The 21687-nt window shown below is 58.3% G+C and overlaps 3 protein-coding genes across 4 annotated transcripts; 2 read left to right on the plus strand and 1 right to left on the minus strand.

Annotated features, from left to right (window-relative positions):
• Positions 1 to 329: 329 nt before the first annotated feature.
• On the minus strand, positions 330 to 4569 carry TMEM151B (transmembrane protein 151B). The gene is made up of 3 exons (XM_055574673.1): positions 4444 to 4569; positions 1881 to 2321; positions 330 to 1469 (listed from the first exon to the last, which is right to left on the minus strand). Exons 1-3 carry the CDS (start codon positions 4567 to 4569, stop codon positions 330 to 332), a joined length of 1707 nt encoding a protein of 568 aa, XP_055430648.1.
• A 4647-nt stretch (positions 4570 to 9216) lies between these two features.
• Positions 9217 to 16854, plus strand: NFKBIE (NFKB inhibitor epsilon). The gene is made up of 6 exons (XM_055571295.1): positions 9217 to 9826; positions 12181 to 12283; positions 13031 to 13253; positions 14692 to 14780; positions 14890 to 15129; positions 15759 to 16854. Exons 1-6 carry the CDS (start codon positions 9459 to 9461, stop codon positions 15822 to 15824), a joined length of 1089 nt encoding a protein of 362 aa, XP_055427270.1. The 5' UTR covers positions 9217 to 9458; the 3' UTR covers positions 15825 to 16854.
• An 859-nt stretch (positions 16855 to 17713) lies between these two features.
• Positions 17714 to 21091, plus strand: SLC35B2 (solute carrier family 35 member B2). 2 transcript variants are annotated; one of them, XM_055571308.1, is made up of 4 exons: positions 17714 to 17824; positions 18372 to 18568; positions 18741 to 18895; positions 19577 to 21091. In XM_055571308.1, the coding sequence occupies exons 1-4, from the start codon at positions 17814 to 17816 to the stop codon at positions 20513 to 20515; spliced, it is 1302 nt and encodes a 433-aa protein (XP_055427283.1). In that variant the 5' UTR covers positions 17714 to 17813; the 3' UTR covers positions 20516 to 21091. The 2 variants fall into 2 exon arrangements, with proteins under 2 accessions (XP_055427283.1, XP_055427284.1); XM_055571309.1 differs by lacking the exon at positions 17714 to 17824 and adding an exon at positions 17923 to 17972.
• Positions 21092 to 21687: the final 596 nt, after the last annotated feature.

Consider the following 21687-nt stretch of genomic DNA (forward strand, 5'->3'; position numbering starts at 1 on the left):
AATCTCCAATGTGCCAGTGTGTGTGTCGGAAAGGGAGGTGACCCCCTAGGAACTCAGGGGCGGGCAGGCCTGGAAGAGACTGCTCTGCCGGGGTGGGATTGTCTCCCCTCCCCCCAGCTGTTTCTTTATGTACAGGAAGGTGTGGGGGGGTGGTATCTGATCGGCCCCATCTGAGTCTGGCCCACGCCCCCTCGCCTCCCACCTCCCCACCCCCACCGTTCCCAGCACGGCCTCGGCCACACTGGTGACTCCCCCTACCCCACCCGCGGGACGCGCCGTCCGGCAAGGGGCCCGGAAGGAGACCGTCGGGCCGGTCCCGGGACCCGGGGTCACAGTGAAGTCTCTACGCAGGAGCCGTGGCGGTGCAGCGGCCGGTGGCTGTGGCCCAGACACCCCTCCTGACGGTGCACAATGAGCACCGGGAAGTAGAGGGCGTCGTGGTAGGGCGGCGGCGGCCCGGCCTCCTCCTCGTCGTCGTCCTCCTCGTCGTCCCCCATGCTGGCCTGGCTGGACAGTCGCGTCTGCTCGGTAGGGCAGCTAGCCTCATTGACGCTCCCGCTCCGGCTGCGCCACAGGCAGCTGCGCCGGGAGCCGTAGAGGCGGCCGAGTGAGAAGCGGCTGCCCCCGCAGCCCGCCCCAACTCCTCCGGGCCCGGGGGCGGCCCGCGGGCTGGCGCAGATGCTCAGGGCGCTGCGCGAGAAGATGGACGAGCTACTGACGGCGCGCTGGCAGTGCTCGCAGCTGCGCCGGTACGGGGCCAGGCCCGCCGCTCCCGGTCCACCCACCCCGCCGTAGCGGCAGGTGGGGGCGTAGCCCCCGGCTGCGCCCCCAGCGCAGCGCGCGCCCAGCCCCGCCAGGTCCATGAGCACTGCCTCCGAGTAGCTGGGCACCAGCTGCTGGTTGGAGCGGATGTGCCACTCGAGCTCCGTGCTGTCCACCGTGTTGACCCGCGGCAGGCGGTGCGTGAGCGGCGGCAGCAGCTCGTCGCTGGGACTGAGGCCGCCGCCGCCGGCGCTGCCACCCGCCGAGCCCGGGCCCTCCAGGCCAAAGAGCTTCTCTACGTGGTAGTGCGCGTAGGCCGTGCGGTACTCGGCCAGCACGCGCAGCGGCCACGACAGCGTGAGCAGCGCCGCGGCCCAGAAGGCGGACGAACAGGCGTACCAGGGCGGCCTGGCCGGGTCGGGGAAGGCCACCATGAACTCGCGGAAGTCTACGTTCTTGAGATGCATGCCCTCGCGCGCCTCCATGTAGTCGTCCAGGCCCTCGTTCTCAGCGAAGAAGCGCGCGCGCTGGCACAGGTACGCGTTCTCGGCCTCCACGCTGGCGAAACTGAAGCACTTGGTGAAGCGCAGTCGTGTGGCCGGCGCGCCTTCCAGCCCCACCAGCGCCTTGGACACATCGCGGACGCCACAGCGCGCGTAGTCGAACTCAGCCTCGGCCACGTGCGTGTTCACGCGCTCATGGTAGACCTGCGGCGCCAGGGAAGGCGGCAGGGGTCGCTTCAGTCCGCTCACCCTCGTCCGCCCCATGGCGGCTCTCGGCGCCTGATGGAACCCTCAGCCTGTCCTGGCTTAGCGCCCGGTTGGAGCCAGGTAGGATCTTATCATCTCCAGAGACAGACCCTGGAGTCAACACTGCCGGGCTTCGAATCCCAGCTCCACCATATACTAGCTGTTTGACTTTGATATTGGTTAAGTACTTAGAGCAGAACCTGTCTGCTAATGTTTGCTGTTATTATTATGGTGGTGGTTATTGCTCTCCTGTGGCAGTGCCCACAAGAGCTCACTGCTGTGCTCTCCCTGGGGACAGTCGGTCAGGGTCCCAGCAACCACCCCCCTCCCATCTGGACCACCAGCCTGTGCTCCCCTTCAGCTCCTCACCTGGGTGGTGGTGTAGGCGTCTCCATTGCGGTATCGGGTGACTTGGCGCGTGCGGCGGACGTAGTGGTAGCTGATGGCCTTCCACCAGATACAGGGCGTGGCCTGCTGCATGCGGCCCACGCGCTCTCGCACGCTGCTCACGTCCACCCGGTGCTGCAGCTCGTGGCGGGCTTGGCAATGCCAGCACTCCACCAGGTAGACGGCATACAGCATGAGCAGGAAGGCCAGGGGGATGTAGACATAGCCGTTGGAGCAGGGGCTGTCGTGGTACATGAGGCTGTTGCCCTGGTAGGCGCTGCTGAAGGTGAGGCGGGTCACCGTGGTGACGTGGCACCAGGCCACCGCCCCCAGGCAGCCGTACATGAGCAGCGAGAGCAGCAGGCACTTCCAGTGGGACTCACGGCAGAGGGACTTGGTGAAAGAGGGCTGGATGGGACGCTGCTGCTCAGATGGGCAGGCAAAGGGCCGAGATGATTGGGGAGTGAGACGGAGTGGCAAGGACCCAGTACAGAGATGAATGCGGGAAGGGAGGGCCAGAGGCCAGCACCCGAAATGACAGGCAGAGACAGACAAGGATGTGCAGAGAAGAGTCAGACCAAGATGGGAGGCCAGGACCAGAGATAAACACAGAAGTGACCCAGCGTGAGCCATGAGGACAGGAAAAAGGAACAGAATGCCAGTTTGGGGAAGTGCAGAGAGAGATACCCCGAGAGGCAGAGGGATCAGAGCCAGGGATGGAGGGAGAAGGCACAGGTAGCAAAGAAGACACAGATGGATAGGATGGCACCCAGAGGAATAGTCCAAAGACACATAAAAAGATGACAGTGAAACAGGAGAAGGTGTGGGTAGGGAAGACAAGGAGGACAGACAGGCATCAGCGAAGGCAGGTCCCCAGCCCAGACCCCTTCCAGGTATTATAGGAAAGGAGGGAGGGGCCCACTGACATCCCCTTCCCACTTTATAGGTGGGGCCCTCCCTTCTTCCAGGAGGAGCCACTTCCTTGGACCCATCCACCTCCCTCATACCTCCCAGGAAACCCCAAGTGCTGTCTCCTTCCCCACACTCTGGACCCCAGGTCCCTAGCAAGTCTCCCTAACATCCTACCCCTGTTCTAAGATTGAAAGCAGTGGGTTTGTGTCCCTGAGCAGCAGGTGGTCCAGGAGGAAATATCCAGATGGGCAGAGGCATATGGCTGGGGAGAGGGGATGGGAGACAGGGGTGGGAGTGGGAGGCAAGGAGGAAGATATTTGCGGCCCAGCCCTTTGTCAAGAGAAAACAGTTCTCAGTACCCAGGCACTAAAGCACTAAATCATGTTCTGCCCTGCGGTGGTCCTGGTGAGTTGTTTATGTGTCTGGCTCCTCCACTAGACAGGTGCTTCAGAAAGCAGGGCCTCATTCTCTTTACATTCTGGGTGCTGGCACCCACAGCCACTCAAGGACAAGTATACTGAGTCAGATGTCTGGTGGCAGCCTGGGCTTTCCCTCTGCTCCCCCCACCGTCTAGCTTTAGGAACCCTCCACACACCCTCCTGCTGAGATCCTGACTTATTCTTTCCATTCCCCTGCCTGGACTTGGAAGCTCCCCAGGGGAAGGGAGAGAAGGTGGAGAGAGGAAAGGCACAATAACAGGCAGTGGGCCCTGGACTGGTGTGAAATCCAAGGAAAGATCTGGAAGTACAGATAGGTGGCTGGGTTAGGAAATAGTACTCAGCACATGCAGACAAGATTAGGGTGCATGTGCCTTTGTGGGAGCCTCATCCCTGGGGAGTGCATATGTGCCCCTTTGCATGCCCACTTGAGTGTGTGCTTGTCCCAGTGAGAGTGCGTGTGAAAGGGGCCCTCCCTGCAGTCCTGCCTGTGTGCTTCTGCCCTAGGGCAGTGTGCAGTGTGTGCACGAGCGTGCATGGGAGATTGGGGAGCCCCTGGTACTTTCCTTCATCGCTTTGTCTCCAGGTTGAGTATGCCCCCAACGAGGGGTAGGTATGCTCGGTACCAACACCTGGAAGGATTTCTGGGAGTCCTCTGGAGGGGGATGCTACACGGACGTTGGATGAGAGAGGCGCACATCCCCCACACAAACCGTCCCAGTGACCTCAGGGGGGATGGCCTCTGCACACATTTGACCTTCTTAGGACCCCAGCTCAGGTAACACCACCGTTTCCTCCGTGGACCTGGCGGGTACTCTCCTGCCTTCCTGCCTTCCTGCCTTCCGCAGCACCTCCAAGTCACCCTTCCTGGCCTTCTAGAGAGCATCTCCCTCCGCGAGATAGGATCCCGGCTACCGTCCCCACCCCCACTCACCCGGGGTCCGCGAGGCTCCGCCCCTAGGCCCCTCCCCCTGCCCGGGACCCCCCCCCCCAGCCCCGCCCCCGGCGCGGCCCCTTCCCCGACACCGCGGACAGCTCCGGCCGCCGGGCGGGGGCAGCGGCGCGGGACTGCGGCTGCGGCTGCCGGCTCGGGGTGCGGGGCGCCGGGCGCGCTGCGGCGGAACCGGCGGGGGAAGGGGCACCACGCCCGGGGAAGGGACGACCGCGCCCGGGGAAGGGGTGCCACCGGCTCTCACCTCCTCTCGGGCGAGGCCCTCGTCCGTAGCCGCCGCCGCCGTGGGCTCCTCCGGGACCCCGGGGCCGCCACCGCCGCCGCCGCCACCGCCGCCGCTCTCTCCCGCGGCCGAGCCAGGGGGGGACATGGCGTAGAGGGGGCGCGTCGAGCTCAGGGCCTCCCGGGGGGCTGCCGGGGGCCGGGGGCATCCTGCGCCGGCCCTGGGGAGGGGGGCGGAGGGGGCGGGGCCCTCGCTGCTCCCCACCCCCCGCCGGGGGGAGGGGGCCTGGAAAGGGCACCACGGGTAAGGGGCTTGGGGATGGGGATGGGGAGGCGGGCTGGGGGGCCGGGCTGGGGGGGCCGGGGCCGGGGGCGGGTGTCACCTTGAGGCCCTCGCGGCGCCGCTCCGCCTCCCGCCCGCTCCCGCCGCCGCCTTTTGTCTGAGCGGAGCTGGAGCCAGCGCGCCCCCCCTCTTCCTCCCAGCACAGGAGCCCCGCCCCCGGCCCCCCAAACTCCGCCTTCCCCAAGCCTACCTAACAGCCACCCCAAAGGGGACAAGCAACAGGGGCTCCCGGCACCCCTTCCTCTCTCCCAGCCCCGCTCACTACCCGCATCCCCGCCATCCTTCTTCCGAGGAGGAGAAACTAAGCCCAAACTCTCCGTCTATTCACGGAGGGGGCGCCAGCGGCCAGCTAACATCCCTCCCCACCGTTGGTTCTCGCAAGTTCCCAGGGCTGAGGGTGGGGAGAGGAAATTGAGTTTGGGAACCCTAGGCAAGATCCTCATTCCCAGTTGGATGGTAAAGGGTTAAGGCATGAGCCAGACTTTAGAGGCCGGACCGAGCTGAACAAGGTTGGGAAAGGCTGAAAAGGAACGGATCGGAGCTGGATGTGAGGAAGGACTAGCAGAGGGCAGAAAAGAGGATATTGAAACCAGCCTCCACTGAACTAGCTCTCTATCCTAGAAGAAAAGCCCCAGAGAAGCAATGAAGTGTGTACATTGCCCTAGACCGGAGATCAGGAAACCTGAAAAGAGATTCTTAATCCTGTCTCTGTCATTAGCTGTGTGACCTTGGGCAAATGCCTTCCCCTCTCCGAGCCTTAGTTTCCCCATTTGTGCAGTGAGAAAGTTGACTGAACAATCTCTAAAGGTCTGACTTTGGGTGTAGGAGGCCAAGTCATAGGTCACAGGCCAGGCTGAGTGATTGCAGGTCGCCTGTCCCTTCATGTCATCCACCCACAGTGCTCTTTCCCACCCCAGTTAGGGGCAGAAAGAAAGCTGCCATTCATTCATTCCTGAATGCACCCATTCAATAAAAAAGTATCAAGAACCTACTGTGCCCTGTATAGAAAGGCAAAATACAATTTCCCATCTTCAAGGAGCACAAAGTCTAACGGGGAAGAAGGACGTGGAAGCCTGTCATTATGAAAGAATAAGATGAAGGCTGTGCTTGATCCATCTGTGTGCACAGCCCCAAGGAAGGCTGTTGTGTGTCATATGCTACATTAGTCTTTGACATATAGTGGCTTTCCCCATTTACCCACAAGGAACCAAGGCAGAGAGGAGGTGAGGGGCTTACTCAAGGTCACCTGCTGATACTCACAGAGTGGTCCTAGAATCCAGACCTTTCCCATTCAAAAGTCCATGGGGATCTTCAGGGGTCGTAGGTCAGCTTGAGGCAAAACCTGGATATCTGATCTTTGGGAATAGAGGACAAGCCCACTGCTCTGCCGACAGTCCTGCCCCTCATCTGGGGCAGAAGAGCATCTGCCTTCACCCACACACCCACCCCTCTACTCTTGGTCCTGTCTCCATGTTGCTACTCTTCTCTTTCCAGGGAAGGTGAAGGGGGCTCTCAGTCTGCCTGTCACCTCAGTACTACCCAGCCTGTGTGATCTTCCCCAGGTCAGTGAGTCCATCCTCCCTGCCCAAACCAAGGGAGAGTATGGTCCCAAAAGGCATGGTTCTCCTTCATCCCCATGGCAGAGGAGGAATCTCACTTGCTGGCTCATTTCAACGTCTCTCTCCTACCCATAATTTTTGAGAAGTCCTGCCCACAACTAATTCTAACTCCTCTTCTGGTTTCAGTTCATTTCACCTAATTCAGTACTTACTGCAGATAGAGAGCAGAGGTCCAAATCCTGGCCTTTCCTAACCCAGATAGGATCTTCACACTCCCCATTTAGTTGTTCTAATCTTCCTCCTGTCCTCCAGCCCCACTGCCTTCCTGGCTCCACTTCAGGGGGCTTTGGAAGAGAGATAGCTCAACTTCTTTTGGCCAACCCCAGAGCTTTCAAGAGATAAAAGACCACCTCCCCTTTCTCCATACACATGCATTACCCCTCCTTGGAAGCCCAGAGAAAAAAGGGGGCTGTGGAAGGAGCCAGCTGACCAGCTGGTCACCATGGCAACTGGGCCTGTTTCCTGAAGATGAGTCTGGCTGGAGTGGGCAGAGATGGGGAGTGGGAGTGTGACAAAGGGAACCAGAAAACAAGAGAGAGAAGAGGACCTTGGAGAAGACTGGGTGGGACTGAGGGAATGAAGTCAGGACCTGGATCATGCTGTGACTTGAGTCAAAGTCCCCAGGTCATCTTTCCAGATGACACTGCCATGATCCCTGTCCCCATTCCTAAATTGTACTGAGAAGGGCTTCCTATTGGAGTGCAGACTAGGTGCTGGAAGCAGTCAGTGACTCAATGCTGACCTCATGTGGCCAGAAAAGGGGCTGCCACATACGTGTTAGGATTTAGAGCCAGACACGGGTAGGTTTCTGGCTAGGTTAATGGGGTAGGTTTTTCCTTAAAATCAGCCTGTGGGTATAACAGAGGTGCTCACTGCACACCCTTGAGTTCTTGTGTCCTTGGAAAGGGCTCGGATGCCCCCAACTTCTTAGACCTTAATGAAGGAAAGAAAGTCACTGAAAACATTGTTTTTATTTGGCTGCACCTGCACCGGGGCTTAGTTGTGGCATGCAGGATCTAGTTCCTTGACAAGGAATCGAACTTGAGCCCCCTGAACTGGCAGCTCAAAGTCTTAACCCTTGGACTACCAGAGAAGTCCCTCACTGAAAACACTTTTAAAGTTTTGTATCAGGAACAGGAAAACACAGCTCTATACTTTCAGATTGTTTGACCTTGGGCAAGTCAACTCACCTTTCTGGGCCTCAGCTTCCCAGCTTTAAAATGGAGATGATTTTGAAGCAGTTAAGGTTTGTATTTTTGCTCCAGCCTTTGAGATTGGGAAAGGAACAGGTTGGGGGAGGAAGTTGAGGATGTCTGAAGTCACAGTGACCCCAAGGGAAGGAGATGCCTCATTTTCCTTGGGCTTTCCCCTCATGGCTCTTCACCCTCTCATGCTCAAAACATCCTCCCCACTCCAGCCTTCAGTGGGGGATGGAGACCAGTGGGTCACCTCCTCCCATCTGTCCTCCCCTCTCCCTTCTCCCTCCACTCACTGCCTTCCCAGAGACTAGGTACTTCTTCCCAGCCCTCTTCCCTTCCCATTTCCAGTTTAAATGGAACCCCCTCTACCGCTCACCCCATTGGGTAGTTGGCCCCATGTTGTACCCCTCCAGCATCCTGTTCTCACTCCTATCTTAGCACAATTACTCTGTGTTGTAACTGCTAGAGGGTTTTGAAGGCTGGAACCATGGGACAGGTTTTTTTGTTTGTTTGTTTGTTTGAAGCGGGGGTGGGGGGTGGTAGTTGTTGGTTATTACTGTTACTGTGAGCCTCCGTTTTGCTTCCAACAGAGAGAACAATGTCAGGCATATAGAAGAAGCTTCTTATGTGTCTATCAAATGGATGAATAAAATGAGGTTTCATGGGGAGGGTGGGAGGGAAACTGGTTAGTAGCTGCGTGTTCACACCCCAGCTTCCTTCCTTCAAAGCCAGAGTTGGGAAAGGGAGATGTTTTCTTGGGGGTGATTTTTCTAAGAGCATTTCTGGAACTTGGTGTAGGGGATAAATCTTGGGCAGCTGATTTGGGGCTCACCCCGTGGGTGGGATTTGCCTACAGCCTCCTGAGGCTAGGCCCAGGGAAAATAGGGATGGGGAAGGGGAAAAGATGTGTTGGTATTAGGGCTGAGGCTGCCAAGGGGACCTCGGCAGAGTGCTGCCCAGAATGTCTGGGGCCTCCCCATCCTGGCCCCACCATGAGGAACTACACTTCCCCAACCAGATGCTGTTACTGTCTGAGACCAGTATTTTATCCCTGTGAGGAATGACCACTCTGCTTTTTTAGACCACAGTCTTTTCAACAGAAAAACCACTTGCGAAAAGCACATCCTCATGTCCAATTCTATGTGATCTGAAAAACTGACACAGGAGACTCTGTATTCAGAACCCAAAGGGAGAACTCCTTTAAAGACATGGGTGTCCCCTTTGTCTCCGGGAAAAGCAAGAGAAATTGAGAGTAGTGGGCCGGGGACAGGTAGCAACGCTTCCCCGTCCCACCTCCCATGTGCCCTCCCCAGAAGACGCCCAGCTTGTGCAGATGATTAACATATGTTCCTCTTAAACGAAAGAATACATGAATGGGAAAATGAATGAAGAAAACAGAGGAAGTGAAGGAAGGAAAGAAAGAATGCATGGAATTAATACATGGAATGAAGGGAGGGGGAAAGAGTGAATGAATGGACGGTTGGATGAATGAATGAATGGGTGAGTTAACGCAAGAGTGAGTCAGGACCGGGGAACCCCTGACTAGGAGCCAAAGCAGAGGGCGGGGTAAGGGGGATTCCGAAGGGCGGGGCCTCCGTCCGGAAGCGCGGCGCCTGCCGGGGGCGGGGCCTGAGGGCGGGGCGAGCGAGCGCGTCTGACTGGGCTGCCCAGCTGCCCCGAGTAGCGGCTGCCGCGGACCCCGCCGGCGCTCCGAACCTCGTCCACGCTTCTCGCCGAGCCCCTCAGGCCCCCCCGCAGCCCGGGAAGGAGGCCATTCGGGTCCCGCACCCGCTCTGTGAGGCGGACCTGCAACCCGGAAAGGCGGCGAGGAGTCGGATCCTGCTGGGACCGGGCCCGGCGGGCCGGCGCCGCGGGGATGTCGGAGGCGCGGAAGGGGCCGGACGAGACCGATGAAAGCCAGTATGACTCGGGCATCGAGTCTCTGCGCTCCCTGCGCTCCCTGCCCGAGTCCACCCCGCGCCCAGCCTCGGGGCCCTCAGACGGCGGGGGCCCCCAGCCCTGGATTCATCCTCCGGGAACCGCCAAGGAGCCAGAGGAGAAGGAAGACACGGACGGGGAGCGGGCTGACTCCACCTACGGCTCCTCATCACTCACCGAGCCCCTGTCCTTGTCGGGAGACCCCAGGACCGAGGACGTAGTTCCAGACTCACCGCTCCCCGCCGCCGGGGCGCTGAGCCCTCAGCAGCTGGAAGCACTCACGTACATTTCCGAGGACGGAGACACGTGAGTATGGGGGCTAGGCTAAGAGAGGACCCCTTCCTCCCTCCCGATGCCAACTCGGGGCCTTCCCCAGGAGCCGCAACAGGCCGGGCATTCCCTATGTGGGGATCCCTAAAGGCACCAGCTCTGGAAGGGGCGGTCCCCACTCTCTCTTTCAAACTGAACTCTCAACCCACTTTTGAGCTGTAGCCAGACCCAGTCCAGAGGACCTGGCATCGTCTGTCTGCCCCACCTTTTGGCAGGGCCCTTACCAGGCACCTGGAACCCCAGCTAGCATCTTGGAAATCTACCAGTAACCCATCCTGGGGAAGGGAAAATTCCCCTGACCAGCCCAGTTTTGTTTTGTTTTGTTTTTCTCGCTGGAGGACAGAGCATCCTTGTTTGCTTAATATCTGGGATTCCCGGCCTCTGACCTCAGAATGCCCTGTCTCAAAGAACAAGAGGGGCCAGTGACAGGCTGCCAGTGGGCCCAGGAAGCTAGGGTCCGAGGTGCTGCCAGGGGTGCATGGCTGAGGCTGGCCTGTGGAGTAAGTGAGCCAGGCTGGGGCATTCTTGCCCCAGCAGACAGATAGGCGGCTGGTTACCCCAGCTAACTTCCTCCTCTGTTGAGAAAGGGGAAGTGAGGGCTAGAGTCAGCCTTACCGACACTCTCCACCTCCTGAGCCCTGCAAATCCCCCTCACTGTCCTATGTGACCCCTTCACTTCATCCTTCCTCCCCAGGCCCAGGTGGAGCTTGGTGGAGACTGGGCTGGGGCGGGGACGGGGGGAGGGGTGGTCAGAGAGGCAGTTGAAGTAAGAGGCAGTTGTGTGGTAGGGGCTGGCCAGGTGAGGATTTGCCCCTCAGGAAGAAAAGATGGACAAGAGAGGGGGTGGCTGGGATTTGGGGATGGGAAACAGAGTGGAGGGGGGATGGGGTCCTGGATCTGGGCTGCTGGAATGAACTGGGAGGAGAAGGCAGAAGCTATCTGTCTTGATCTGCTTTATTGGAAATGCAGAGGTCCTGGGTGGCCTCTGACAGACACACTCTGGACCCACTGGGTGACCCTAGGCCTTTTTGTCCTCTGTGCCTAGAGATCACCAGCCCTCAGGCCCACAACCAAGATTGTGCGGGCTCTGTGCAGAATACCTGTGGTTGACCTTTGACCCAGGGAGTGGAGGCTTTGGCCCTGCCCCTCTTGCTTAGCCTCTCAGCCCCAGCTTTAATCGCCTCTAGTTAGAGACAGATGTGGAATCTAGACCTGGTGCTCGGGGGGAGGGAGGTGTCAAGACCCCCCAGGGGGTTCCCTGAGAGGAGCGGGCTCTTTCTTCCCTCCGGAGGTGTTTGGGCTGTGGACATATGGAAATGGGAAGAGGAAGTGGGAGGAGGGAGACTGAGGGAGAGAGGGAGGTGGCTGCAGGAATGTGACCAGAGAGCAGGCCCTGGCCGAGGGGATTTCCAGTGCGGTTCCTCCCTCCCTCCCTCCCTCCGTCACTCTCTCCTGGGCCTCGCCAGCCACCAAAGCCCGCCCCCCCTCCTGCCCCAAGCAGCCCCCTCCCCAGCCCAGACGGGTCTTTCAGCCAGGCTTCCCCCTGATGAATGCCCCAGCAGCTGCCCGCCCCGGCCTAGACCCTCTGGCTCTGGCTTTCATTTTCCCCACCTGACGTGGGGAAACCCCAGGGCTGGAACTTCCCCTCCTGGCCGCCCCAGGTTAAGGCTCTTTATCCCCCACCCCAGGCACACATTTTCTGCACTGCACAGTCCTCCCCGCAAAGGCACACACAGGAGTGGGGCCCCAGCTCAGGCCCCGGCCCAGCCCTGCAGAATGGCCTCTGGCTGTCCCCTGGAGGGCAGCAGGGCGGGGTGCTGCCCTGTCTCCTTGCTCCTCTTCCAAGAGCTTCTGTCTCCTCTCTTTTGGGAGGTGTTCATGAGGGGACAGAGGGTGACCCCACCCCTGCCCTCTCTGCCCTCCCCATTGAGGGGGCAGAGGTGGGGAGCCCAGCCCTGGAAACCACCTCTGTGCTACCCCAGCAGCTTTCAGTTTGGCTTTGAGCTGCAGCTGCCTGGTGGGGGCCCCAGGGGGCCAGGGGGGAGCGGGGTGTAGGCAGGGTGGACAGGAAGGACCTTGTCCCGTCAGCACCCTGCCCACATTCTCACTCAGCCAAGGCCCTCCCAAAGGCCAGAGATGGGAACTTGGAGCTTCCACCCTCAGGATCCTGGCTTCCCGCAGCAACCCTCACTTCCTGGCCCAAACTCTCACTTCCTGCACCTACCCTCTGGGTGGCAACTTAGACATTGATGTGTTCCTTCTAACCCCAGAACCCCAGCCCACTCTGTCTGGCCTGAGCCCTGACCCCAAACCTTGCCTCTGCCTCCCAGGCTGATCCACCTGGCAGTGATTCACGAGGCCCCCGCCGTGCTGCTATATTGCCTGGCTCTGCTGCCCCAGGAAGTCTTGGACATTCAGAACAACCTTTACCAGGTGGGTGGAGATGGTGGGCTCAGCCCAGATACCTATGTCTGCCCCAGCAGCCATCCCCAGCCACCAGACAGCATCCTTTGGCTGCTCCCTCAGGGAACCATATGCCAGACACTGGGCAAGAAGCTGAGGACAGAGAGACAGTAGGAATCAGACTCTGCCCACAAGGTGCTCGAGCCTGAGCTAGAGGACTCGTGTCAACACCTAATGACACAGCAAGGTGACGAGAGTCGTGATAGAGACACATACCGGCTGCTGTGGGAACCACTGTCTGTGGGAAGCAGCCAGGGAAGGTGTTAGTACAGGACATGATGTCTGCAGGGAGCATTCAAGGAGGAGTGTGCTGGGCAGAGCCTGCCCGATGCCTCTGTCGCCTCCCCCTGAGACCTCAGCCCCTCACCTAGGATAACAGGCCTCCCCAGAGGATGACAAGCTAGATTCTGCTCCCACCATCACCATCACGCCCTGTCCCTCCCTGCCCCGGCTCTGTCCTTTCTCCAGGGTAGGGGGGCAGGGGCGGCGCTAAGGGGACTTCAAGAATAGCAGAGGGCCACTTGCCTTACCCTACCTCCAGAATTGGGGCCCTGAGAGTTTGATAGGGGACAACAGAAGGAAGACCAGGGCCATAGCCTTTATAGGCAGTCCTCAAAGAAGGGGCTGGCTGCTGGCAATTCCCGTGCCCACCCCAGCAGGTTCCCAGAGGTTGCAGCACGTTGCAGCCACCCTGTGACCCTCTCTCTGTGCCTGCAGACAGCACTTCATCTGGCTGTACATCTGGACCAGCCAGGTGCAGTTCGGGCCCTGGTGCTGAAGGGGGCCAGCCGGGTGCTGCAGGACCGACATGGTGACACAGCCCTGCATGTAGCCTGCCAGCGCCAACACCTGGCCTGTGCCCGCTGCCTACTGGAGGGGCAGCCAGAGCCCGGCAGAGGACCACCTCACTCCTTGGACCTCCAGCTGCAAAACTGGCAAGGTACAGGTGGCCTCAGGGCCCATGGGAGGAGGAGGGGACAGGAGACAGGGACCTCACTCTCAGGGAAGGGAGGGCCACAGCTTGTCTATTGATGCAGCTCCAGTTCTAAGCACACAGGTACTCAGAATACCTTTGTTGAATGAAGGAGTGAATTAATGCATGGATTCTGGTTAGAATTTATGGAGAACCTATTATATGCTAAGCAGAAGAGCTCAACTTTGCCTCCAAGATGTACAGTTTGGGGGGCTTCCCTAGTGGCTCAGTGGTAAAGAATCCACCTGCCAGTGCAGGAGACACGGGTTCAATCCCTGATCCAGGAAGATCCCCTATGTCGTGGAGCAACTAAGCCCAAGCGCAACTACTGAGACTGTGCTTCAGAGCCTGGGAACTGCAACTGTTGAGCCCACGTGCCACAGCTACCGAGGTCCGCGTGCCCTAGAGCCTGTGCTCTGCAACAAGAGAAGCCACCACGATAAGAAGCCGTAGCACTGGAACTAGGAGAGCAACCTCTGTTCACCACAACTAGAGAAAAGCCCGTGCAGCAACGAAGACCCCAGCACAGCCAAAAACAAATCAATAAATACAATTATAAAAAAAAAGAAAAAATATATTCAGTTCGACAGAGATTAGATGAACTCATTAATTCATTTAACAAAAATGAACTGAGAACTTTCTCTGTACCAGACATTATTGTAGGAGCCAGACTTGTGTCTGTGAGCAAAACAAGATAATGTCTGAAGCAAACAATGAACATAAGAAGTGAGTTCTCTGGCAGGTTAACAGGCAGTCACTGCTGTGGGGACGGGAGAGCTAGGTGAGGGGACTGAAGTGGGGGGTGGGGCTTGATGGGATTTTTAGTCTTTGTGCTTGCTCCTTGCTGGCCCGGGTGCCCCTCTTCTTAAAAAACTCGATGCAAATTCACATCCTTCATCTCTTTCAAGTCTCTGCTCAAATGTCCCTGCTCCATGAGGGTCTCCCTGACCACTCTGTTTTAAAATGAACTAATGAATTAGTTCATTAATTCATTCATTAATTCAGGGGCTGGGGGCCTGAGGATCCCTAGAGCTCTGAGGAAGGTGACTTTTAGAAGGGGCCTGAAGGCAGGTAGAGTTTTACAAAAAGACTGTGTATGTGTGCGGACAGGGGAGGCAGCATGTGGTGGGGGAGGGTGTGTGTATGGGGGGGTGTCACTCAGCAACCTGACTCCCGAAGCGTGAAAGTTTCAATAACATGACTGAAAAGGTGGAAACTTTGAGTTCCTTTCCCCCCAGACTTTTGAGGGGGTTTTTGGGTTTGTGTTTTAACAGTCTTGTGATCAGGGGCACTGAGTAGGCAGGGACGGGGCGGGGGGGTCCCTTGGGGCTGAGAGGTAAGGGAGGTCCCTGAAGAAAGGGAGAGCGAGCTGGTAGATGCAACCCCCATCCTCACCCCATTTCAGGTCTGGCCTGTCTCCACATCGCCACCCTGCAGAGGAACCGGCCACTCATGGAACTGCTGCTTCAGAACGGAGCTGACATTGATGTGCAGGTGAGGTGGCCCATCAGAGAGCTGCCGGGCCCAGGGCCCAGGCAGGGGCCCCTCTTCTCAGAGGCATGCCTCCTCTGAGGGCCTTGGCTGACATCCTTCTCTCCCCCAGGAGGGCACGAGTGGGAAGACAGCGCTGCACCTGGCCGTGGAGACCCAGGAGCGGGGTCTGGTGCAATTCCTCCTCCAGGCGGGGGCGCGGGTGGACGCCCGCATGCTCAATGGGTGCACGCCTCTGCACCTGGCGGCGGGCCGGGGCCTCAGCAGCATCTCGTCCACCCTGTGCGAGGCAGGTGCCGACTCCCTGCTGCGAAACGTGGAGGATGAGACTCCCCAGGACCTGGCTGAGGATGTAAGAGGCGGACACTCAGCTCTGCTGTCCAGGGCCTCCCACATCCCTAGTGGAGACAGGAGCTAGCACAGCTGAAAGGGCCAAGGAGTTAGGAGCCTGGGGTTGTAATCCACGACTCTGCTACTCTCTCAGCCTGTGTTCTCAGGACCCGGGGCCCGAACTTGGGACTCCTGCAGGAGCCATGCAGCTAAAGCGGGCTGGGTGTGGACAGCCAGGTGCTGGGGCCTGCGGGAAACCAAACACTTTTTTGTCTGAGGGTCACTTGCTCTACTCAGCTTCAGCCGATTCTTGCAGAGGAGGAAGACGGACCCAGTATTTCCAGATCTTGGATTTTTTGAGAGAGATGAAACCTAGATTTTCTGTAGAGTCTTTCCCATTTTTAAATATGTGATGTAAAAAGAAATTCAAAATGTTTTGTGAGTGCCCTTTCCCACCCTCCATTCCCAAAACGAAAGCAAAAACAGCCCCCAGTTGCCCTGAGGGACCACTGTTTTGGGGATTAGTAGGAAGATTTGCTCCCTGATGTCCTTCAGGGATCACTTGGTGGGGAGGAAAGGGCCTAATGGGCCTCCCAGCTCCCGCCTCTGTCCACGGGCCCTAATCTTGCTTCTCTCCATTCCTGTCCTCAGCCCTTTGCCCTGTTGCCTTTCGACGACCTGAAGATCTCCGGGAAGCCACTGCTGTGTGCAGACTGAAGCCGGGACAGGCCCTCGGGCCCCGGATGCTCCCCCTCTTCCCATCTGGAAGCTGGAGCCACAGCTGCTGCAGTCTGGATCCAGGCCGTGTGTCCTGGGAACTGCTGAGGCCAGAGCCTGGGGCCAGCGCAGTCCTGAGCTGAGAGGAACCATCCCAAGTGAGAGAGCCAGTCTGGAAGGAAGAGCTTCGGGGTGGATAGAAGATTCCTCAAAGCCCCAGGCAGTGTGGGCAAAGCCTGTTGACCTCTGTCGAAGATGGCGGGGTTCTCATCTCTTCCCACGTGGGGTCAGGCTGAAGCTGCCAACCAGTTAAGACAACATGGACTCTCCCAAATGAGGAGAGATACTGAACTGTGAGTGAGCAGGGCTCCGGAAGGGTTCCAGCCCTCTGCCAAGGAGGACTCTGAAACACTGTTGCTTAAAGACTTCACATAGAAGGCCCTGAACTTCTGGGGAAGGGGAAGTTTCAATAACATGACACTAAAACGGCAGAGACTTTTAACTCCCACCCCCACCCCCAGTTGTTTTGCGTGTGCCTGCGTGCGTGCCTGCGTGCGTGCCTGTGTGCACTGGGGATTTCTAGACAGACCTGTCCTGTGACCTTGTGGTGAAGGCAGAGAGAAGGAAATTGGTACTTGAGCAGTGTAGGGCCTTGCCAGGGAGGGTAGGGAGGCTGATGGTCCTCAGGCCTCTCTGTCCAGACCAGACTCTTGCCCTTTCTGTGGAAATGCAGAGGATGGAGGAAGAGAAAGAGGAGTGAGAAGATGCAAGTGGGAGGCCTCATCACGGCCCTGGAAGAGCCTGGGGAGAAGGGCTAGCCTGTGAAGAGTACACAAGGGAGCGTGGCTTTGTATGTTTTTTCCTCTCATTCCACATATGTTTGAGGCATCTGTTAGGTCAGGTCTGTGTTGTGATAGAATTTGGGGAATAAATCAGTACAGTTTCTGACCATTTAGAGATTATAGTCTAGTGAGTGGGACAGATTTTTATGTTTAAAATCATAAACATCTAAATAAATATGTAATTGCAAGTTGCAATGGAAGGAAAAGCTCATGGGAGGGAGAACGATGGACTGGGTGGAGGGCCATACTTGGTAGTCAGGGGAGGCCTGGGTAGGGGACACGTCCTCTGTTGCTCGGTCATGTCCGACTCTTTGTGACCCCATGTACTGTAGTCCACCAGGCTCCTTTCCATGGGATTCTCCAGGCAAGAATGCTGGAGTGGGTTGTCATTTCCTCCTCCAGGGGATCTTCCTGAGCCAGGGATCGAACCTGCATCTCCTGTGTCTCGACTTGCATTGGCATGTGGGTTCTTTACCACTGAGCCACCTGGGAAGCTTCAGGAGGGGACAGGGAGAGCTTCCCTGGGGAAAGGTTTTTTGGTGATTTAGTAGAACCGGGAGCAGGCCAGTAGGAATCTGCAGGGAATGGATGAGTGGCCGAGGTACACGGGGGACAGGTCATGCACATCCTCAAAGGTCATGGGGATAGGGGGGACAAAACTGCTAGCCCAAGCCCCCAAACCAAGTAGACATCTTCCTGCCAGAAAACGGGGAAGCGGTAACATAAGGGGGATGTTAAAACGGTAACATAACGGGAATATACTTGGAATGCAGAACCTCCATATCCGCGTCCCTAGGATGGCAGTGATCACCGCCACCTCCAGACCGGTGGACAGGGCTGCGGGCGATAACGAAGCGGAGGCGGCACCGGGCTGGAGCTCCCGCTTCCCCAGCGACACAGCAGCCGGGCTCCCGCGCGCTGAGCCGCGGCTCCCGCCGGGCCGCGAGGGGGCGCTATGGCACAGCGGCGGCCCAGGGCGCTGCGTGGTCACGGCCGGGGGCGGAGTGGGGGCCGCGGGAGGGAGGCGGGAAGAGCGTTGCACTTCCGCTGGCCGGCGGCTCCTGGAGGCCACAGTGGGAGCGGAGGGAGCGCGCGGCCCGGGGCCCCGCAGTCCCCGGCCCCCCCTCCGCCCCACGCAGCCGGGACCATGGACCCCAGGTGGGGACTAGAGGGTGGGGGGAGCGGCGAGCCCACGTGACCGAGCCCCGCGACACGTGACCGCCGCTCCTCCGAGCGCGCGGGGGGCCGGGCGGGGTCCTGGCTCCCGGGCCGGTGGCCGGCCTAGAGCCGCCCGGAGCCTGCGCGGGTGGGGGTGCGCCGTGGCCTTGTGCTCCTCGGGGGCTCCAGGAGGGTCGGGAGAGAAGTCGCGGGAGGGACCCTGGAGCTTCGGGAGCCCCGAGGGCGGGGCCGGGGGGCGCCGCGCCTCTAACCGGAGCGGCCGGCGGGCGCTGGAGGGAACAGAGGGAACAGAGGGAACCTGTGTGGCCGGAGGGGCGGGTCCGCTCTTGGGGACGGAGGGAGCCCAGCCTGGCCCGCGCCGCCCCCCCACCCCCGCCCCCAGGAGAGAGAGAGGCTCTTTGTCCGTGCTGGGCTGCAGCTGAGGGGGGCGGGGAGGAGGCTCCGGGCCCTTCTCCGGTGTCGTCCCCCTGGAGGGCCCAGAGGGTGAGGAGCTGTACTCTGATCTTTGTGCCCGCCGTGCCCGCAGGTGGTGGGCAGTGGTGGTGCTGGCTGCGCTCCCCTCCCTGGGGGCAGGTGGGGAGAAGAACCCCGAAGCCCCTCCGGAGTCGTGGACTCAGCTCTGGTTCTTCCGCTTTTTGGTGAACGCGGCTGGCTATGCAAGCTTTATGGTGCCTGGCTACCTGCTGGTGCAGTACTTCAGGCGGAAGAACTACCTGGAAACAGGTGTGTGGGGAAAGGGTGGGGAAGTGTGCTTACTCTAGATTAAAAATTAGGAGAGTTGGCCGGCGGTGCAAAGGGGATGTGCTTTGGCAAGCGAGGCAGGGCGGGCTGGCAGCAGTGGGGAAGCTGCAGTGCTAGGGAAAAGCTTCGGTTTCCCCTTGTGTACTTTCTCCAGGTAGGGGTCTCTGCTTCCCCCTGGTGAAAACTTGTGTGTTTGGCAATGAGCCCAAGGCCCCGGATGAGATTCCCCTGGCTGCCCGGGCAGATCCAGCGGAGACCAGTCCCACTTGGCAGGCCCTGAAGCTGCTGTTCTGTGCCTCGGGGCTCCAGGTAGGTAGGTGGGCTCTGCGGCTTTCCCTGGGTGGGGTCCCCGAGGAGCCAGCGGTCTCACCCCTCCAGTCCCAACAGTTCGCTGGTGGCTGTGTTGTGTGTTCTCCCAGAGGCATACCATCATCTTAGGGGTAGTTGGAGGAAGCACTGTCTTTTCTTTCCTCCTCTCTCTACCCTCCGTGATTTCTCCCTTCCTCTTGTAAATATACCGTAAATGGACTGATAAAATTTTCAGCCTTCCCCCACTACTGCATGTGAGAGGGACACTAACCCCACGGCATGTTGGAGTGGACACTTCTGTTTCCAATATGCTAAGTTGAACTCACGGGTGTCCGATCTTCGTTAAGAAGTCTAGACCCCCAGAATTGGTTGGAAATAGAAAAGAAAATACTTGGATGGAGTCAGCTCTGACATACCCTACTCTGGGGACAAACAGGGTCTGGTCAGTCTTAAAGCATTAGTCATTGTGTTTCACACAACACTTGATTCTCAACAAGGTGAGTCCAGGTTTGGGAGAGAAGAGGCAAGTAACTTGTAGTTACTACAGAGAGCTATCTGTCCATTTGAATAATTCTCAACATCATCCTGAGAAAGGAGGAGGTTGTCAGGATGCTTTGGGGCCTGCCTGCTGTTTCCTTCTCTTGAGTATCTTCTCTGCTGTCTCTGCCCTGCCCCATCAAGGTGTCTTATCTGACGTGGGGAGTGCTGCAGGAAAGAGTGATGACCCGCAGCTACGGGGCCACGGCCACATCGCCAGGCGAGCGCTTCTCGGACTCTCAGTTCCTGGTGCTCATGAACCGCATCCTGGCCCTGATGGTGGCTGGCGTCTACTGCATCTTATGCAAGCAGCCCCGACATGGGGCACCCATGTACCGGTACTCCTTTGCCAGCCTGTCAAATGTGCTCAGCAGCTGGTGCCAATACGAAGCCCTCAAGTTCGTCAGCTTCCCCACCCAGGTGCTGGCCAAGGCCTCCAAGGTGATCCCTGTTATGCTGATGGGAAAATTGGTGTCTCGGCGCAGCTATGAGCACTGGGAATATCTGACAGCTGGCCTCATCTCCATTGGGGTCAGCATGTTCCTGCTGTCCAGCGGACCGGAGCCCCACAGCTCCCCGGCCACCACGCTCTCAGGCCTCATCCTGTTGGCAGGCTACATTGCCTTCGACAGCTTCACCTCCAACTGGCAGGACGCCCTGTTCGCCTATAAGATGTCATCGGTGCAGATGATGTTTGGGGTCAACCTCTTCTCCTGCCTCTTCACGGTGGGCTCCCTGCTGGAGCAGGGGGCCCTCCTGGAGGGCATCCGCTTCATGGGGCGACACAGCGAGTTTGCAGCGCACACCCTGCTGCTCTCCATCTGCTCTGCGTGTGGCCAGCTCTTCATCTTCTACACCATCGGGCAGTTTGGGGCTGCCGTCTTCACCATCATCATGACCCTCCGCCAGGCCTTCGCCATCCTCCTTTCCTGCCTCCTCTATGGCCACACTGTCACTGTGGTGGGGGGCCTGGGAGTGGCTGTGGTCTTTGCTGCCCTCCTGCTCCGGGTCTATGCCCGGGGCCGTCTAAAGCAGCGGGGAAAGAAGGCCATGCCAGTCGAGTCATCTGTGCAGAAGGTTTGAGGGCCCAAGGGATGACTGGGACCCGCTTACTGTACCAGTTTTTCCTCTCCTACTGTCTCTCCTTGGAGGCAGCTGGCCCCCCCGGGCAAAATGCAGGTTTCTCGACCAGCGCTGCAGCAGGGGGCAGGGAGCCCAGGAGGCGGCCTTCCCTGTTGCCTTGTCACCCAGCCTCCAGTGGGCAGGATTCTCCCCAGGGTGGAGAGAACAGTGGGGGACTGAGAAGGTGGAGGCGCCTTCCGAAGCCCCTCCCTCCTCTGGTTCCGCGAAGTCTTGCCCTGGAGGCTCTGCTAGTGCCTCACCTGTGCTTGTCCCCTACCTTGACTACTACCCTTTCAGACTCTGAGACATGCATTTCTTCCTCTGGTGAGAGAAGCACAAGTGTAGGCTCCCGATGCTGCTTTCCCAGGAGAGAAAGTGAATGATGGTGCTGTGCTGGGCGAGGGGTTGGGAATCCTGCCCAGCACCACCAGCCCCCCTGCTCCTGGATCCCTAGGCTCTGCCCTATGAATCAGTTGCAGGTTTTGGTACTTTGGAAATATAACTTTTGCTCTTATTTTATTAAATTAAATTGCTGCAGTGGGTTTGGTCCTGTGTTTTGGCTGACCAAGTACAAACATTCAACTTCAGATACTTAAAACTTCCATTAGCTCAGAACAGCCTACAGTCTCTGTTTTACAAGTGTCAAATGTTTAACTTGTTTAAATACTGAAAGTGAACAACACAGTGGTTGTTAACATGTGCCATTTCTTTGTCCTTGTTTGTGGCCTGGTGGCTGACTGGAAACTGCAGCTCAGTGCCCAGCACCACCAGTGAAGCTACTTCATACTGTCAGCCCAGGGAAAGATCAACTCAGAAAGCACTGAATGTATGCTTTTGTACTACCATAGTAAACTCAAATTGAGTGGAAAATTGTCTGTATATGCTAAGCTTAGGAAAGGGACTTGTAAAGTCTTCTGTGCTAAGTTGCTTCAGTTGTGTTCAATTCTTTGTGACCCTATGGACCATAGCCCGCCAGGTTCCTCTATCCATGTAATTCTCCAAGCAGCAATACTGGAGTGGGTGGCCATTCCCTCCTCCAGGGGATCTTCCCAACCCAGGGATTGGATTCACGTTTCTTACCGTCTCCTGCATTGGCAGGTGGGTTCTTTACCACTATACCACTTAAATTCAGT

Source organism: Bubalus kerabau, chromosome 3, assembly GCF_029407905.1.
Source record: "Bubalus kerabau isolate K-KA32 ecotype Philippines breed swamp buffalo chromosome 3, PCC_UOA_SB_1v2, whole genome shotgun sequence".
Classification (NCBI taxonomy): Eukaryota; Metazoa; Chordata; class Mammalia; order Artiodactyla; family Bovidae; genus Bubalus; species Bubalus kerabau.